At 51.4% G+C, this 19316-nt stretch overlaps 3 protein-coding genes across 4 annotated transcripts in view; 2 read left to right on the top strand and 1 right to left on the bottom strand.

Annotated features, from left to right (window-relative positions):
• Positions 1–1908, top strand: part of AARS1 (alanyl-tRNA synthetase 1) — a 49420-nt gene extending 47512 nt beyond the window's left edge. For both annotated transcript variants that reach the window (XM_084644952.1, XM_084644953.1), the window contains exon 21: positions 1276–1908. In XM_084644952.1, coding sequence (XP_084501078.1) covers positions 1276–1461 — 186 coding nt within the window. In that variant the 3' untranslated portion in view covers positions 1462–1908. The remainder of the gene's footprint in view (positions 1–1275) is intronic.
• A 2056-nt stretch (positions 1909–3964) lies between these two features.
• On the top strand, positions 3965–5053 carry EXOSC6 (exosome component 6). Its single transcript, XM_084644532.1, has one exon. It carries the CDS (start codon positions 4107–4109, stop codon positions 4908–4910), a length of 804 nt encoding a protein of 267 aa, XP_084500658.1. The 5' UTR covers positions 3965–4106; the 3' UTR covers positions 4911–5053.
• A 10520-nt stretch (positions 5054–15573) lies between these two features.
• LOC311528879 (uncharacterized protein) overlaps positions 15574–19316 on the bottom strand; it is a 53701-nt gene continuing 49958 nt past the window's right edge. Inside the window, exon 7 of the mRNA XM_084644350.1 lies at positions 15574–18510. Within this exon, the coding sequence (XP_084500476.1) occupies positions 18472–18510 (39 nt within the window). The 3' untranslated portion in view covers positions 15574–18471. The remainder of the gene's footprint in view (positions 18511–19316) is intronic.

Raw genomic sequence — 19316 nt, 5'->3', positions numbered from 1 at the left:
GCATAGAGCACACCTTTGCAAAATACTATGCCATCACCCAGTGCACTATGTCGGACGCTATACTAGGCCTTACTGTGCTCTCTGCTACAACATACAACTCCCAAGCCCTTATTGTCCACAATAGGGCACTGCTTTACAGACACCTAAAGTGGAGCACCTACAGGGACACTACTTGAAGAAGTAGTTACACAAGTTGTGCAATAACGATGGTTCTTCGAGATGTGTTCCCCTGTGGGTGCTCCACTACCTGCCCTTCTCCCCTCTACTTTGGAGTTTGTACCTCGAGCTCCTCAGTAAAGAAGGAACTGAAAGGGTTGGGTCATGCGCAAACTACATGGGGCGCCAACAGCACAGAGAGACTACTACTGCGCATGGGTGACCCGACCGAGCACTGCTACCTAAAATCTCCGATCTGCAGTTCAAGGATGCACCGACACCTAAAGTGGAGTACCTACAGGGGGACACATCTCGAAGAACCATCGTTACTGCACAAGGTAACTACTTCTTTCATACGGACAATGACTTGTTTATACTGCTCTATATACTATACACTGAAATGTAAGTACAAGGAAGTATTTCTTCACACAATGCACAGTCAACCTATGGAACTCTTTGCTAGAGGACGTCGTGAAGGCCAAGACTATAACAGGGTTCAAAAAAGACCTAGATAAGGTCATGGAGGACAGGTCCATCAATGGCTATTAGCCAGGATGGGCAGGGATGGTGGCCCTAGCCTCTGTTTTGCCAGAAGTTGGGAATGAGCGGCAGGGAAAGGATCACTTGATGATTACCTGTTCTGTTCATTCCCTCTGGGGCACCTGGCATTGGCCACTGTCGGAAGACAGGATACTGGGCTAAATGGACTATTGGTCTGACCCAGTGTGGCCGTTCTTATGTTCTTAATATTTATATTCCAATTGATTTATTTTATAATTACTTTCTCATTTTGACCATATAAGCAATTTTTCAGTACTACTGTGCTGTGATGCTTTTGTATTTTTGTCTGAATTTAGAAGCAAGTAGGTTTTTAAGTGAGGTGAAACTTGGGGTATGCAAAACAAATCAGACTCCTGAAAGGGGTACAGTAGTCTGAGCCACTGATGTAAACAAAGATGGGGGCTCTTGCCCGCCTACCTGGAAAAGACAGTTCCTTCAACCCCCGGCACTGTCAGTTACAGCAAAGAGCCTGGAAATCCTGCCTTCCCCCAGCAGTCACTAGAATTGACTCCAAACCTTGCTGTCTTTATAATCATCTGAACTCTTTTGCTTTTCCAGGAGGTTGCCAACAAGGGCCTGAAGGCCAACCAGTGGGTGCAGGAGGTGTCGGGGCTGATGGATGGCAAAGGTGGTGGGAAAGATGTCTCTGCCCAGGCTACAGGCAAGAATGTTGGCTGCTTAGAGGAGGCTCTGAAACTGGCCACAGACTTTGCCAAGCTCCACCTGGGCGAGTTGAAGAATTGACCTAATGCCCCTACACTGGCTTGTGGCACATAAGGGAATGCTGTCAACTCCCTCCTCATTCTCATCAGCCTGGCTGATAGGTTACAGTTTAATGGGGTCTGTGGAGACAGATACTGCACATCATTCCTTCTGAATCCATCTGCTTGAGGCATTAGCAGACTAAAAGCAGAATCATGCTGTAGTGATCAAAACAAGGGATAGAGAGCCAGCAACTCGTGTCCTAATCCAGCTCTAAGGTCTCCTGCTGTAGCCTTGGTTAAGTCACTTCACTTTCACCCCTCTGTATCTGGTCCTTGTCTAAAATTGAGCTGATAATACTGACCTACTTTCCAGGGTCGTTGTGAGGATTAACTAGCTAATGTAAAGTCTGCAGAGCACAGTCCAAGGTGCTAAATATTAGTAAATATTGTCAACCTTCTAAAATAAATTAAAATGCATGAAAGCCAAGAGTCTGCGAATACCAACCGTCCTTTCCTGTTACAACCACTGGAAGCATGAGCTGTAATTAGAATGGGTGTTAGAGCTGGGATCCAAGCTGCTACATTATTTTGTCCCTTACCACTGTTACCCAGCTGTAGATAATGTGGGAAGCTGTATTAATCTAAGCTGCTCTAGCTATATCCCCTACCTTTAGCTGGGAAACCTCTCTCTGCTTAGAACTGTGAGCCAAGTCAGTGTTGGGTCAGTGTTAATAAAATGACATATGCACTGAGTGCTGTGAACTTAAAAGGAGCAGGAGGATAGCTCAGTGGTTTGAGCATTGGCCTGCTAAACCCAGGGTTGTGAGCTCAATCCTTGAGGGGGCTGTTTAGGGATCTGGGGCAAAAATTGGGGATTGGTCCTGCTTTGAGCAGGGGGTTGGACTAGATGACTTCCTGAGGTCCCTTCCAATCCTGATATTCTGTGATTGTTAATGAAAAATTAAGTGTTGCCATTTTGATTTGCTGAGGGCACTTAGTGTGCGAGCAGCATATTAATCAGATGTTTCCACCCTTCACAGTAGGTGCCTGCTACTGGCAAAAAGAACAAGTTAATGAATCCACTGGTTCATTTGTCCTAAGAGCTGCTTTTCACTGTCCACTTGGAGAGACAGGAAAAGGAGCAGTGTATACAAAGAGGCTTGTACCAGGGACAGGGGAAGGGTGGCTTCGCCGTAGCATGGCCTTAGTAACCCTCACCCTGTAATATCTTGTAATGGCCTTATGCTGCTTCCCTTATGAATCAGACCCTGGGGTTCCATAAAGAAGAAACAGAGGAATGAGGAAAGGAAGAATGAAGCATAGGAAACCAGAGCAAGTATGGCCCTACAGATACTTTACTAATATGCCTCAGCGCTCGAGTCAACCTACAGCAACCTAACCCAAACCAGCATAAGCCCCATTTTGTGCTGGGGTAGTGCATGGAGGGTAGAGGTTAGCACTGATGTAATTGAGTCAGTTTAGTTATGGGGTGCCAGCTTGGAAAAATCTGGAACCGTCTTGTGTCTCCAGCAGGAGGGAGCCCAGCCTCGGGGGGGCATGATCCTGAGGGAAGCAGGGGCTCGGTAGGGTGTTTGATTGCAGAGGAGTGATTGTGGCACAAAAATACCCAGCATCCCTGTCATTCTCTTGGTGAAATACTGCCCCATGTGTGTGCGGAGGTTAGAGGGAGAAGGTGGCCAGTCTGGTGCACTGCAACAGTAACCCCGGGAACATATGTCCCCTTCAGCCCAGCCACCAAGCTAGACAGCAGCTCCTGGGCCTGAACTCAGGCAATGGAGCAAAACCCCCAGGCAAAGCCTGCAGGATCCTTGACCGGTACTGCAGTAACCCTTGATCCCCAGCCACCCCTGCAAGGGTGCCTGGTGTCAGGGTGGGCCCCACACATCCTACCTCAGGGAGGGCAGGGGTAGCTGGAAGCTTGGTGCCCGCTCCCCATGGGGGGCCCTGCAGGAAGGGGGTCAGCCCCAGGCTGCCTTCGTGGGGAGCCCTGCGCCTAGGGCTTGCGCTGTCCCTGCTAAGGGGCCCCAGGGGAGGGTCGCCCCTCGCTAAACCGCGCACCCCGCCCTCACCGCCGGCCCCGCGCTAATCCCCCCAGAGCCTTCCCCGCCATGACGGCCGGCCTCGCGCTACCTTCTCGCCCTCCTCTCGCTACCACCCCGCTTCCCGCCATGAGGGCCGGCCTCGCGCTACCCCTTCTCCCGCCCGCCTCTCGCCACCACCCCGCTTACCGCCATAACGGCCGGCCTCGCGCTACCCCTTCTCCCGCCCGCCTCTCGCCACCACCCCGCTTCCCGCCATAACGGCCGGCCTCGCGCTACCCCTTCTCCCGCCCGCCTCTCACCACCACCCCACTTCCCGCCATGAGGGCCGGCCCCGCGCTACCCCTTCTCCCGCCCGCCTCTCGCCACCACCCCGCTTCCCGCCATGAGGGCCGGCCCCTCGCTACCACAGCCCAGCCCAGCCCAGCCCCGCCCCGCCGCCACGGCTGGCCGCACGCTACCCCTTCTCCCGCCCTCCCCGCCGTGACGGCCGGCCCCGCGCTACCTCAGCCCCACGCCCCCTTAACGGCCGGCCCCGCGCTAACTCCCCGCGGTCAGCGCCGCTGAGCCCGCCCCCGGCAGCGGCCCCGCCCCACCCGCGCCCCGTGGAGCGCAGCGGGCCGCCATGGCGCTGGACCACCGGCGCGTGCCGGGCCCGGAGGAGTCGCAGGCCCCGCTGCTGTACGCGGCGCCTGGCGAGGCGGGCACGGACGCCCCGGGCCGGGAGGCGGCGGCGCTGCGGCCGCTGCTGGCGCGGGCCGGGCTGCTGAGCCAGGCCGAGGGCTCGGCCTACGTGGAGCTGGCCGGCGGCACCAAGGTGCTGTGCGCCGTGCGCGGGCCGCGCGAGGCGGCCGAGGGCCGCGGCCGGCTGCTCTGCGAGTTCCGCCGCGCGCCCTTCGCCGTCCGCGGCGCGCGCCCGCGGCCCGGCCCGGCCCCCGCCGCCCGCGAGCGCGAGCTGGGCCTGGCGCTGCAGGAGGCGCTGGCGCCGGCCGTGCGCCTGGCGCGCTACCCGCGCGCGCGGCTGGAGCTGACGGCGCTCGTGCTGCAGGACGGCGGCTCGGCGCTGGCGGCCGCGCTCTCCGCCGCCGCCCTGGCGCTGGCCGACGCGGGCGTGGAGATGTTCGACCTGGTGGTGGGCTGCGGCCTGTGCCGCGCGCCCGGGCCCGGCGGCGCCTGGCTGCTGCAGCCCAGCGAGGCTGAGGAGCGCGCGGCCGCCGCCCGCCTCACCGTGGCCCTCATGCCCGGCCTCAACCAGGTGGCCGGGCTGCTGGGCAGCGGCCAGGGCGGGCCGCCCGAGAGCTGGGCCCAGGCCGTGCGGCTCGGCCTGGAGGGCTGCCAGCGCCTCTACCCGGTGCTGCGTCGCAGCTTGCTGCGCGCCGCCGAGCGCCGGGCGGCCGAGGGCCCGCGGGCCGTGGGGGCCAGCGCCTGAGCCAAGGCGGGCGGGGCCGGGGGATCAACGACGGCCCCCGGAACCGGCCCCGGCCCCGACCTGGCCCCCAGCTCCCTCCAAGCGGCGCCCAGCGCTCCCCCTTCCCGGGGAAACCGATCCAGCGCCCTGTCCTCCAGGATGAACAGGGGACGGGGCAGCCCCCCTCCCAGGGATCGTCTGGGGGGTCCTAGCAGCACAGCCCCCTCTGGCCAGCAAATCTGTGACTTGAGATCCCCCCCCCCCCCCGCGGCTGGTGAGCAGGGCGGCCCTCCCCAACAAAGCCAGCTGGAGACCTGCCCCACTGCTGGGGGGAGCAGAGCCGCAATCCCATCCTCCTGCTGCTGGACTGCTAATGGGACGGAGTAACTGATCCGCGGAGCAGCGGCACCGTCGCCAAAGGGAAAGCCCCACTGGGGATCAACAAGGAGGCGGTGTGGCCACTGCCTGGGGCTGCTCCACTCAGCAAGGAAAAATGAGCCAAATTGAGGCTTGTCTTCCAAGGGGGACACATCATAGACATTTCCACTGGCGATCAAGCAGCCCCCATGCCCTGAGGAAAACTCTGCACCTGCATGATGGGAAAATTGTGGACATTTCAACCGAAATTGGGACTGAAAACAGGAAGCAGAATCTGGAGATGGAACATATGGAGGGATTTTTTTTCTTTTCTTCTCAACTCCAGTACTGAGTGGGGTGAGCTGGAGATGTCTTGTAGAAGAGACTTAACACTGCAGAAATTACAGAAACTGTGGCAAACCTTAGGGCAAGTTCCCCACACCCAGTGGCACATTGTGCCCATGGCAGCTATCATCCGCCATACAATTGTCTACTCTTAAGTGTTTTTAAAGTATAATAGAAATGATTTTGTACTTTATGGTTAATACAGTTCAGCAGATGCCACTGAGATATTAACTGGGTTTTGCAGGTTGTTGGTTCTATGCAAAAAATTGAAGCAGTCCAATCTTTGCATTGGTAGGATTAGACTTCCTTGATATTTTGGTGTGTATAAATGTATTTGGTGTGTGCTCCAGGAAAAAAAACCCTGTCCCTCCTGCCTTAGATTTTAAAAGGTTTCTGTTGACTCCTAACTGATTGCTAGGATATGGCAAAAATACTGCTGATCACCAGAGATCTGTTTTATTAGATGGTTTGAAATGTTTTTCTATTGTTTTTTTGTGACATTTGTTGATTATATCGTAACTCTTCTCCTGAAAATCAAGACTGCATTTTTCCTGGTGTTCATTTCTCTTTCCCTAAAAATGGCAGGAACCATGCTAGTGTAGGCTAGTGTGATTATTTTGGTTTGATCTGGCCCTTTCTTACCACCTCTCTGGTTGCAACTCTGCTCAGTAGGGGTTCTTTATTGTCTGTCCATGCTTAATTTGCAGAGGTGCCAATTAACTCACATTCTCCATACAATGGACATGTACTAATGCAGTTTTTTTTTTCTTTCTGTGGGCTTCATGTACACTTGCGTTCTTTTCATGTTGCCCGCAAGTGTTAATAATTGACCACAATAGGAAGAATTGGTAATGAGATCCTTTGTGCTGAATCTGCTGTAATAGTGTAACTCACCCAGCCCCTGGATTGTATTGACTGGGAGATGTGTTCCAGACAGAAGTGATGATGAAAGGGTTTGGGTGTCGCCTTTATGCTTTGTGACTAAACTGTGAGCAACAGTCAGAAACCACTTCCCAGTAAAATCCAGTGCATATATAAGACCTATTTGTAATTCACGACCAAAGATAACTGATTGTATGGGAAACATTTTTCTATAATAAATCATCTTACTGTGAAGTTCACTTTTTCTTGGCTTTGATCTGTGTGAGTGTCTCAATTAATCCTCTCCTCTTTAATGGGCCCTTTGATGGTAACATTTTCTAAGTGACATCTGTGTTGGTGAAAAGTGCCAGGTTCCCAGCCCTGCAGACTAAAAATCCCTACTTATCCACACATCAGATACAGTGTAGGTAGCGGCAGTGCTAGCTTTCACCTACTGCCCACTCCAGCTCTGAGCCGTAGGGGTCACCTCTAGCGTGGAGAGGGTAGCTTTGTGCATATCGGCCTCTGCTCATATGGAAAAGGGGAATTATCTAAAACTTTGCTTTAGAAACTGGATTGACAGCAACAGATTTCACCACAGTTACTGAACAGCACATTGTAACAGCTGGGCTGGTTTGAGTCTTGTCCTAGAGGGGAAGGCATTACAGCTGTTAGTGTTTATGCAGAGGTGATGATATTGTTATCCCTTAAATGGAAAAGAGGCAACTAAGGGGGGGATATGATTGAGGTCTATAAATTAATGATTGGTGTGGAGAAAGTAACTAAGGAAGTGTTATTTACTCCTTCTCATAACACAAGAACTAAAGGTCACCAATGAAATTAATGGGCAGCAGGTTTAAAACAAATACGAGGAAGTATTTTTTCACACAATGCACAGTCAGCCTGTGGAACTCCTTGCCAAAGGCCAAGATTATAACAGGGTTCAAAAAAGAACTAGATAAATTCATGGAGGACAGGTCCATCAATGGCTATTAGCCAGAATGGGCAGGGATGGTGTTCCTAGCCTTTGTTTGCCAGAAGCTGGGAATGGTTGACGGGATGGATAACTTGGTAATTACCTGTTCTGTTCATTCTCTCTGGGGCACCTGGCATTGGGCACTGTCGGAAGACAGGATACTGGGCTAGATGGATCTTGGTCTGACCCAGTATGGGGCTGTTCTTACCTATGGGCCCCCATCAGTAGTATTTGAGCACAGTGTTTAACGTTTTTATCCTCCCAACACCCCCCGGGGGATAGGGAAGTGCTCTTATCACGATTGCACAGATGGGAACTGAGGCGTCAAGAGACAAGGCCTGTCTTTGCGGCAAGAAAGGTGTGTTTTTCCATCAAGATAGCTATCTTGGTGTGAAATCCTAATGCAGGCAAGGCACTGTAGCTTTACCTGGATGTAGCTAACCAAGATCAGCTGCATGGTGCAGGGGTATTGGGTTGATCTTGACTAGCTACGCTGAGGTACAAACATAGCTGTGCTTTGTCTCCTAGACTTTTACAAGGAGGGACTAGTGATCGCAATGAAAAAACAGTCTGTTTTTGCTGTGAAGACCTAGCCCTAGTGAGTCTAGTGGAGCAGGGAATTGAACCCAGGTGTGGATGACATCATAACCATTACACCATCCTTCCTCTCTTATCTAGCAACTGTTTCTCACTGGCAGAACAGCAAACTTACCCCAGGCAAAGGCTTACAAAGTAGAATGCAGAGGTCACAAGGCAACACTGACTTTTTAACTTTATAAAACCCTTTGTTTGGGCGGAGGAGGGCGACGTCAGTCTGATACCGGCTAGAGCTATGTGCTGTCACAGCTGCCTTCCAGGAAGGTTGATTATTGGTAGGACAGGGAGGCAATAGTAGAGTGGGCTTGTGCAAAACTCTGTAAGCTTATTTGCTGATCTTTAGTTATAGCTCTGGGCTGAAGACAAGCCAGAAAGTACCATCGATGAACGTGGGATCAGGGGTGGAAGGAAGATGATTTAAAGTGTCTGAATTTCTCTCCCCTGTGGTGAGTTGTAACTGGTACCAGAAATCAAGCAGAGCTGCAGCAGGCAGGTTGTTTTATATAGCTCTTGATTCGTCAGCTGATAGTTGCTAGGAAATATGGTGGAAGAAGGTAATAACCTGTTCGTTACCTAGCAGCTGATACACTGATCTGGAAGCACTCTGCATCAAGGCCTCTGTACCGGTGTCAGGGCAAGAGGTGGCATGAAATGAGGAAAGAGGAACCCCTCCCTAAAGTGAGGGCCAATGTCCCTTACCAAAGTAAACTGGAGAAGCTTAGGGTTAAGTGAACTTAAGAGACATAGGCCAGCCTTGTGTGCTAGCACTTCTGATTGTGATTTCTAAAAGTCTGTCTAGACTGGGGTTAGATCCAGCTGTCTCTGATCTCCATAAGGCTGGATGTAGGTAGATAGTGCTATGGAGAGTGACCAATCCTTCCCCTCAGGGTGGGGTTGGGTTCTAGGAAGTCCTTGGCCAGTCACTATGATATGGCTCTCTTGAAGCAGAAAGGCCAGTTGATAAGACAAATAATAAATAATTCTTCGCTGTGTAGCACAGTTCATTGGAGGATCTCAAAGCAGTTCACAGGCCTTGGGAAATTAAGCTTCACAACACCTCTGTGAGGGAGGTAAAGGATGTGACTAGCCAAGTTGCATCTGATAGGGATGTTGAAGGTTTGGTACAGGGACACTCTTCCTACCACAGTTCAGCAGTGGAAAGCGGTTAGCTGTGCTGCAGTGAGGGAACAGGAAGAGGACACCAAAATGACACTCTGCTCACCAGGTTTCAGAAAATGTAACCACAGACTATGGTCTGTTCTGTTCGTAAGCTCTGGCTTCTGCATCTCTACAGTTTGTCCATAAATCTCCATAACAGAGTAGGTCCCAGCTCAATTTCTAGTCACACATGAACAAATCAAAGCGAGCCATTCACAATGTTATAGGTGGACAAGGGAGATAATGAACAGCATCTAATTGGAGCAATAAATAACTTATACACAAACTATTGGCGCACAAAAATGTCCTTCCTTGGGTCAAAAACTGTGTATGTTATTAGCTCAATTAGGTATCGCAGAGGAAGCTAGCTATTGCACTCAATATCATGGTACCCATCTTGTCTATTTATTCTCCAGGCTCAATAAAGCTATACACATTTTTTGCCCATCAGTATATATAGCAGCACACCAGGCTACTAAGCAGCAGCCTCTGGTAGCCATATGTTTACTAGGAAACCACTGGGTGATATCCTGCCTCCACTGAAAGCAGTGGGATTCTTCTTAGAATGCTTGGTTTCAGGGTAACAGCCGTCTTAGTCTGTATTCGCAAAAAGAACAGGAGGACTTGTGGCACCTTAGAGACTAACCAATTTATTTGAGCATAAGTTTTCGTGAGCTACAGCTTGCTTGTTCATGTCAATTCCAATCAGGTGTGCGTAGGCTGCATGCATGGCAGCCGGGAAATTTTTCCCCTAGCGGTAGGAGAGAGAGCAGTGCCTCAAGTTAATCCTCATGGAGGCAGCTCTCCATCTGCAATTGGACCCTGGCTCGGCACCTCATCGGTGCGGAGTGCTCCGACACCGCCAGCGCACGAAGCAGCACCGAGGAAGAACTTGAGTAGAGACTCTCAGCTCCAACAGGACAGGGGCCAGCACCACTTGCATTCGCCGGTGCCTCATAAAAAGAAGAAACCCGAAAGGGGCTGCTCCCCTGCGCCCAGACCAGCTCAAAAGGAGCCAGCTACCATAAGACCTGCGTCGGGCCACGCGGCCTCGGCTTCAAGGGGCACATTGACTTCTGCCCCTACATGGGGCCAGTCGAGTCCGGGCCCCCATCTGTCACTGGTCAGTGAGGGCTGTGATCTACAGATGCCATCCACGCTGGAGGCATTCGAGGTGGCGAGAGATCTTATCACCCTCATGTCGCCGCCCTCCCCTCCGAGACGAGACAGGACACTCATGTTGGTCACAGGGGCACCCGTGAGACCTCCGGTGCTGTCCACGGGCAAACTGATAATGGTTTTGCGTTGGTCACCATCCCCTCGACTCCAGTCTCCGGTGCCACACACAGGGGAGTGCACCAGTCTCCTAGCCCTAGATGCCGCTCTCCAGCACCAAGTGGCACTGCTCCTCCCTGGTCCTCCTACACGGAGTCCTTCCTCTCCAGATCAGACAGGCAGAGACCACCTTCAGTTGGCACCGTGGCCGAGACAGTGGCAGCCCCCTGCTCAGTGGCCTTTTTGGACCCTCTGGGCTTTCCACCAGGGCCAGTGGTCTTACTCAGGGTCAACTGCCTTTGCTCCTTCACCATCCCAGTGTGACCACGGTCTGATCGCACTGACCCAACTGGAACCGGCATCGACGCACTCAGCACCGCCGACATGACGCTGACACCAGCATCCACATTGATCACTCCAGCACCAAGGGCCATGGCGGAACAACGAGCACCATGAGATTCCCTCGGCACCAAGAGCAGGGAACAGGACCCGCTGGTAGCTAGGGTCTTGTCCTTGTCTTCGTCTGATGAGGCAGTGGCGGGAATGTTGACAGCCTCTGCCCTGGAGGACAGCAGAGTGCTCCAACAACTTCTTAGGAGGGTGGCACAGAACCTGGCAATCCAGGCTGAGGAGGGGGTGGAGGCATCAGACCCTATAGTTGACATCCTCACCACTTCGGGCCCCTCCCGTGTTGCTCTGCAACTTCCGAACAAAAATTAGTGACACCACTAAAACTCTCTGGCAGACCCCTGCCTCTTAGCCGCCCACAGCAAAGAGAAATGAGAGGAAGTACTTTGTTCCCTCTAGAGGCTACGAGCACCTCTATACCCACCCCTTGCCGGACTCCCTAGTGGTGACTGTGGCAAATGAGAGGGAGTGCCAAGGCTTCCAGGGACCGTCCCCAAAAATCGGGAAGTGAAAAATTGGATCTCAGCAGGTATAACTACAACACCTGCAGAGCGATGGCCAAGTTTACGAAGCTGTTAACAGAGAACTCCAGGGTGGAGTTTTTCTCCCTCATGGAGGAAGGGAAACTGTTGCCCGTGCTTCACTTCAGGCAGCCCTAAATGTGGCTGACTCGGTGTCCCACAATATGGCCTTGGGGATAGTCATGAGAAGGAGCTCCTGGCTGCAGGTCTCTGGGCTCCCTTACAAGGTCCAGCAGACACTACAAAACTCCCCTTTGAGGGTTTGGCCCTGTTTTCTGAGAAAACAGATTCCCAGCTCCACAGCCTGAAGGACTCAAGGGCCACCCTCATGTACCTTGGCTTCCATACTCCAGCTAACTAAAGGAAACACTTTAAGCTGCAGCCTCCACCTCGTTGTTACCAGCCTCAAAATAGGCAATACTTCTTTCACAGGCAGAATAGAAACAATAGGAAGAGGCCTCACCCTTTGTCAGGCCAGGGCTCTGGTCAGACAAAGCAGTCCTCTGGCCAGAAACAAAACTTTTGAAGATGCACCTCGGACGATACACCAGTCCAGAGACCAGATTAATCCTGCCCTCCCTCCTCTTCCCCATCCCTCTTCAGGGACCCTTTTTCATGAGCAACTCCTCACGCAGGAGGTACACTCGCTCCTAATGCTGAAGGTAGTGGAAGAGGTTCCTCAGGAGCTGAGGGGAAAAGGCTTCTATTCCCAGTATTTCCTAATACCAAAAGCCAAAGGAAGCCTCAGGCCCATCTTAGACTTGCAACATCTCAACAGGTTCATGAAGAAACTGAAGTTCCGCATGGTCTCCTTGGCCTTCATTATCCCTTCCTTGGATCCGGGGCACTCGTATGCCAACCTCGACTTGAAGGACGTTACTTTCATATTTCAATCACGCCTCCCACAGAGGTTATCTCACATTTGTGGTGAACCACATTCATTATCAATTCTTAGTCCTCCCGTTCGGCCTCCTCGAGTGTTTACCAAGTGTATGTCAGTCATGGCTGCGTTCCTGCTCAAGCAATAGGTGCAGTTGTTTCCATAACTTGACAACTGGCTAAACAAGGGCCGCTCCAGGGTGTATGTGGAGGCACACGTCAGCTTCATAAGGGCTACTTTTGATGATCTGGGCCGCCTTCTGAATGTACAAAAGTCCATCCTATTCCCCGTGCAGCAGATAGAGTTTATAGGTTTATAGGACTCTACACAGGCCAGGGCGTACCTTCTGGAAATGTCCATGGCACCCCAATCACCTTACCACTCTTCCTGGACTTGATAACTCAAAATCACGGCCATCTTAAGCACCCGAAGCTCAAATCACTGCATCTCACATGAACACTCCATGGTTGAATCCGATGAGCTCGCCTGTTCGGACCCAGTCAGACAAGTCCTTCTCCGTAACAGAAAACCTTCCACTAGCCCGCTACCTGGCCAAATGGAAGAGATTCTCAGTTTGGTCTTCACAACAGCTTTCGTCTCCAACTTTATGGATCTCCAATCCATACCTATTATTTTGGACTACCTTCTCCACCTCAAACAGCAAGGGCTTACCCTGTCTTCTATAAAGGTCCACCTGGCTGCTATTTTGGCCTTCCATCCAGACATGCAAGGTTGGTGAAGACCAGCTGGTGAGCCTAAAGGGACTTGACAGACTTTACCCTCATGTGTAACAGCTGGTCCCGGCCTGGAACCTTAACCTAGTCCTGTCCAGATTGATGAGGCCGCCCTTTGAACCGCTGGTGACATGTTCCTTGCTGTAGCTCTCATACAAGATGGCATTCCTGGTAGCGATAACATCAGCCAGGAGTGTGTCAGAGCTCAAGGCATTAAGTTATGAGCCTCCATACACTGTGTTCTATAAGGACATGGTTCAGCTCAGACTTCATCCTGCATTCCTCCCTAAGGTTGTCTCCCAGTTCCATATTAACCAAGACATCTTTCTCCCAGTTTTCTATCTTAAGCTTCACTCAAGCAGCAGAGAACAAAAATTTCACTTGTTGGATGTTCGCCAGGCGTTAACCTTTTACATCGAGCGAACAAAACCATTCCGGAAATCCATTCAGCTATTTGTCGTAGTAGCAGACAGAATGAAGGGTTTTCCAGTCTCCTCCCAAAGGATCTCGTCTTGGATCACATCCTGCATCCGGGCATGCTACGACCAGGTGAATGTACCTGCCCGCTCCCGCTTACAGCACACGCCACGAGGGAGCAGGCATCTTCAGCAGTATTCCTGGCCCATGTTCCAATGCAGGAGATCTGCAGAGCTGCACCATGGTCATCAATACATACTTTTACCTCACATTATGCTATTACCCAGCAGGCCAGAGACGATGCAGCCTTTGGTAGTGCGGTGCTACTGTCAGCGAACCTTTGAGCTCCAACCCCACCTCCAAAACTTGGGCTTGGTGATCACCTAACTGGAACTGACATGAACAAGCCCTCGAAGAAAAAAACAGTCACCTACCTTCTCATAAATGTTGTTCTTTGAGATGTGTTGTTCATGTTCCTTCTAATACCTACCCTCCCACTTCTCTGGCGCAGCAGCTGGCAAGAAGGAACTGGGGGGGCGGCAGGGCCCTATATCCATAAAGGCACAACCCCAGGGGGCGCCTGAGCCGACCCGAAGGATACTGCTAAGGGAAAAACTTTCCAGCAGCACACGGTGTGTGCCCACCTAATTGGAATGGACATGAACAACACATCTCAAAGAACAACAGTTATGAGAAGGTAGGTAACTTTTGGGGTTTTTTTTAGCATTGATATCCATGGGGTCAAGATTTCTCCTTGAAGGTAGAATAGTAGTTTATCAGCTATTGAGGAATCTGTTGATAGACTCCTGCAGTGAGCTCTGCAGTTGTTTGATGTCATGTTTGTCTGTAGGGGAATTTGCACACACCCCTTTCAGATGGGTTTCAGACATTGTAGGCAGAGATGTCTTATTTATTTTTCACCTCCCAGTCCAATTCACTACCACAATTAACTAGGCTGGTAATGGAAAGAAACTCAGATACACTCTCTAACCTAAAATGAAGCAATTCTGCCATTTTATTCTCACCCTTCGAGATCTGTTTCGGGCTCCTCCTGGATTTATTTCCATCTGCTGTATGCTAGCCTTTTGGTGACGTGGCTTCTATGCCCTCCACTCCTCCGCCCCACCTTTCCCTGTTCCAAGTCTTCTACCCTTTCACCCCTTCCTTCTGCTTATGTCACTGGAGCAGCAGTACTGAAACTGATTCAGTCCTCATCAATACCAGTATTCCCCTTTGGCCCCCCAGAAGCCAGAGGTAAACTGCCCAGGGAGTGCTGCTGCCCCTGCAGAAGGTCTGGGTGGAGGAGGGGCAGTGTCCAAGTGGTGTCCTTCCTTCCATGACTGCTGTCAAGAGGAATTTTTAAAATCCTGAGGCCAGCTTCCAGGTGGAGGTAGATTCCCACTCCCAATTTACACCCCTGCTCCCAAACAGCTCCATTCATTGAGATCAGGTCTCCCTTGTACTAGGCCCTATACAAACCCATAAGACAGCCATGATCTGCTTCTAGTGCAGAAAGGGGCAGTCCACGCACCGTGTAATGACCTTCCCAGCATCCCATCAGTCAGCCATTTAAAATGAAACTGCACAATGCACAAAATACTATAGCACAGGGACAATCCTATGTTAGCAGGAGGTTGGTCTAAATGACCTAGCCTAATAAGTCTTTTCAATCTCTTAGTTGGTGTGATTCTGCCTGTCTACTAGTGCATTCATTTTATTCCCACTGGCTGCCTCTGGGAGGCAAAGATTAAGATTTTAGTTTTAATCAAACATCTGAAATGGGCTGTGTCCAAGTTACCTTTCTCTCTCTAGCCAAACAATCCTGCCTTCCTGAGGCCTTAGGGGATGCAGCCATAGAAGACTGGAGCTTTGTGGCCACAAAATTTCCTCCCTGTAAGAGGCAGCTAGTTCCATGGTCCCCTTTTTACAGCAAGTTTATTCCCAGAGGTCTGTGGCGTGGGGCATGTTGATTTTAATTGCAGCTGGCATTAGTCATTACTCGCATTGTTAGGCATCTAGAACACTTGGCTAGCTGGATGCTATAGAAACCACATCTAGCATCTCCCTGCAGACCAGAACCAGGACATTGTCTCACTGCAGTTTGACAAAGGCTGTTCTCTCTCCGAGGTGAAAATCAAATCATCAGACTCCCGAATAACCGGAGAAAAGAAATACAAATTTATTATTTTTCCTTCCAACACAAATACACTCTTTTTCCAGAGCAAATTAGAAATACAGACACAATTTCCTACCAGCGTGAGAGAGACTACCTAGAAATGAGGGACATGGAAATGAGCTACAATTGTTCCAAAACACAGTAGTATGAGGACAGAGGAAGAAAGCAGGTTCTTTGGGTGAAGGTGAAACAACCCAAAGCACGGGCATGTCATTGTTCACATAGCAGGAATTAGCCTGCTGGGAAAATAATCACACTCCTTTTTTATTTCTGGTAAAGCTGCTCATGGAATTCCTGGTAAGTGACTATGAACCATATCACATAGCATGGTATATAGAAGCCATGTGAGACTAAAGGAAAAACCTTTTCTGAGCCAGCGGAAAATCAAGTTTGCAAACAGCTACAGCTTCTTAGGGGTGCTCTGTACAGCCACAGAGGAGCACTGGCTTGATGGCGGTTTCTCAGCCACACTGCCTGGGCAAGCAGGACCTGGGCTGTTACCAGCATCCACGTGGTAAAGCTGTACCTAGTGCTTGAAGCCCTTTCCATTTGTGGGTCTCAAAGGCTGTGGCTTCACGAGGAATCAAGCTGTATTTTTAACCTGTGTTAAAATCCGAGTGTAGACAAGGCAAGTTGTAGCGGGCCAATGTGAACTGTTGGCTTCCCCCTCATGTTTGCTATGGCCAGCCTCCCTTTCTATCGCATCAAATGGAAGTCTTTGTGTTAACTTGTGGGGCTCTTCACATCCTGTCCCCACCCAATCTACCATCTCTTGTTCACTATTGAGATGCTGGCTCCTGCCTCTGACTAGACCATGAGGCTACTCTCCATCACCCACTTGTTACATCTTCAAACAAGCCCCTTTGTGCTTCCCCAGGCTGCCTCTCCCACTTGGTAGGTGTGCCCCGTAAGCATCCCTGGAGCTGCCTCCTTATCCACCTTCCAAACCTTCCTTAAAACTTTCCTTTACTGCAATGCCGACAAAAATCAATGAGGCTGCTGGAGTGCTGAGCCCTCTGCCTGTCCTGCTGACCAGTGTGGTCTCATGGGTTCCATGTGCCCCCCGTTTGCCTGACTCCAGCTCGTGGCTGGTGAGCTCTGTGGGGCACGGGTCATCTTTATGTTCTATGTTTGTACAGCACTTCGCACATTGGTGTCCTGGAGCTAGAGCACCTGGCTGCTCTTATAAAACAAATACCCCTCCTAATAAGACAGGTTAAAAACAACTGCCGTGTTTACATTAGGATTGTTACGTAGGTTAATACACCTTTCTCCTGCTGAAGGCCAGGTCCAAATGTTTCATGTACAGGTCAACAGATGAAGTCTCCCAATGAACCTGTGCAGTAGTTTGTATATTGTCCCTCTTTCGCGGATGGGGAAACTGAGGCGGAAGTGACTTGGCCAAGGTTATCTAGCAGGCCAGTGTCAGAGCTGGGAGTAGAGCTCATACCTGCCTCCCAGTGCTGTCCTCTAACCTTGAGGTTTAGATGTAAAATCTCCAGGCCAGAGAGTCTGTCTCTGCCTGCCTCTAAAAGGCCGGTACATAGAAATGATATTTCTCTCTCTGTGGCTTCCTAGTGACTCCACAGAAGGGGGAACGTCTGTTACTCTAGCAGCCCTGCTGGGAAGGGATCCCCCTTGGTTAACAGCTATGCTTCTGCAGAGTGAGCAGCAATTCTGACAGATGCTGCAGCCTTGGCTGGGGGGCTGAACGCTGGGGATGTGGATGGACCCCAGGGTATGAGCTGTAGCTGACCATCTACTTCTGTCCCATCAGAGCTCTGCATCTGTGAGATTTCCATGAGCACCACAAGGTCGCAGCAAGTCTAGTCCTGGAGCGTTTTGTCTGAAAAGCTCCTCTGCAGGTCAGCACCCTGCAGCCTGTGCTAGGCATTGACTGAGGCAGGAATAAATGCCTGCTGCTTCCCTGCTTGCTCTTCAGTACTGCCAGAAACTGACCATCCCGCTCAAGGCATGGAAATCCTGCTCTGAACGACATGGTGCAGAGAACATGGGGCCTTAAATGTTGACTTGGGCAAGAGTGTCGGCCTGCTGTGCCTGTTAGCGGATGGCATTTTTGGCTCTTTCTAGGCATGCGTCATTGCAAGGTTCACTGAGAGCTCAGGGACGTGGGGCATGCAGAGAGGCGATGGGAAGGATTCCCAGGAGGTCCCTGTTCGGCGCCGGATGAAGCCAGCATTCGAGCAGAGTGGCCAAAGCTGTGGTGTTTTTCCTGTCGCGCCATGCGTCTCTCAACCAATCAAGGCCCAGACGCGGGGCAAGAATCCACAATGAGGCACACAGGAAAAACGGATGACAGGAGCTCCGTCCTGCACCCATGCTGCACATGGCCTTAGCTAGACAGCTAGTCCTCTCAGTAGGAGAGGGGTACCGTGGGTCTGGGAGCGGGAAGCCTTGCAGTGGGAGACAGCAGTCCTTTGCGTGGTCCATGGCTGCGTACAGCAATGGCATGGCCTGGGAGCCAACAAAACAACAAACCCTCTTGTTCCAACAGTGCAGTTTGCGGACAAAGCGAGGGCTGCCGGGATTTCTACATGGTTCTTAAATACACCACCAGGGTCCAGACAGTCTAGCTCCTCAGGGGCTTTCTACCTGCCCTTCCCCTACATTTTTTTCCTCCACTGCTAAAAGGAACAATCGTAACACAGAGATTTCCCTCAGCAAGGTGGGGGTCTCGTGCTGGTGGAAATGATGAGGCGCTAGTTCAGGTGGCGTGGGACACGGCTTTGTTGCACTAGCGCTGAGACCAGGTACACTCATGTCATGGGTGGCACCAGCTGGCGGCCTTGAAAGAAATACAAACACAGGAAAGGAAATGCTAGCCAACCTGGGGAAGGCTGTGGTGTCCCAGTCCGTTTACTGGCTGCCCTCCGGGTCTGACGTGTGGTTTTTCATCTGCAAAGAGATTTCATTACTACATTACATTACTCATCCTTGTGGGCCACATTTCCAGAACAGGAGTACGTGTGGCACCTTAAAGACTAAACAATTTATTTGAGCATAAGCTTTCGTGAGCTACAGCCCACTTCATCAGATGCATCCAGAACAGCCAGCATCAGCCACATGTACCAAAACACGTGGCCCCGCTCGTGTGTGCCCATGGCTACCTGTGGGTCCCTGTGCACAGCCCCTGCTCATGTGTGCACAAGGCTACCTGTGGGTCAGTGAAGGCAGGGAGATGGCAGGGCTCTGACGTTGCCCTGCTCCACCTGTATGGGACAATGTTAGTCAAAGCGTACCCAGTATCAATCGCTGACAAAGTTGCCCTGATTCATTAAGTTAGTAGTAATTTGTCTTATGAATTAAAGTAGTAAATGAGACGGATTTGTTTCAAAATCATGATGCTCTGTTACAAGCCTGCTTGTTAGAAAACTGTTTAACAGCCCCTGTGCTGTTCCCTTGAATTGCTTAGTCATGCCATGAGTGTCCTGCGGGGGCTGCCACTTTGACTGGCTCACCTGCATCACTGGAGAGGCTACCAACACACCCAGCTATGATGCAGCTGGGTGAGGCACCTTGGCAGGGTTGTGTGCATCAGGCAGTGCCTGCTCCCTGGGCATCTCCTCGCTCCAGGAGTGTTTACAGTGTCGGTGTCCTGGGCATGCCATTTCTGGCCTGAAGGGGGACTGGCTGGCTAGGGATACAGCCCAGGGGCACTCCTGTCCTGCAAGGAGCCCAAGCCTCTCACAAAACTCCATTCT

This window comes from Lepidochelys olivacea (genome assembly GCF_965140295.1).
Source record: "Lepidochelys olivacea isolate rLepOli2 genome assembly, chromosome: 12".
NCBI lineage: Eukaryota > Metazoa > Chordata > Testudines > Cheloniidae > Lepidochelys > Lepidochelys olivacea.
Note: the sequence above shows the minus strand (reverse complement) of the source record. Positions and strands in the feature narration are given on the sequence as shown.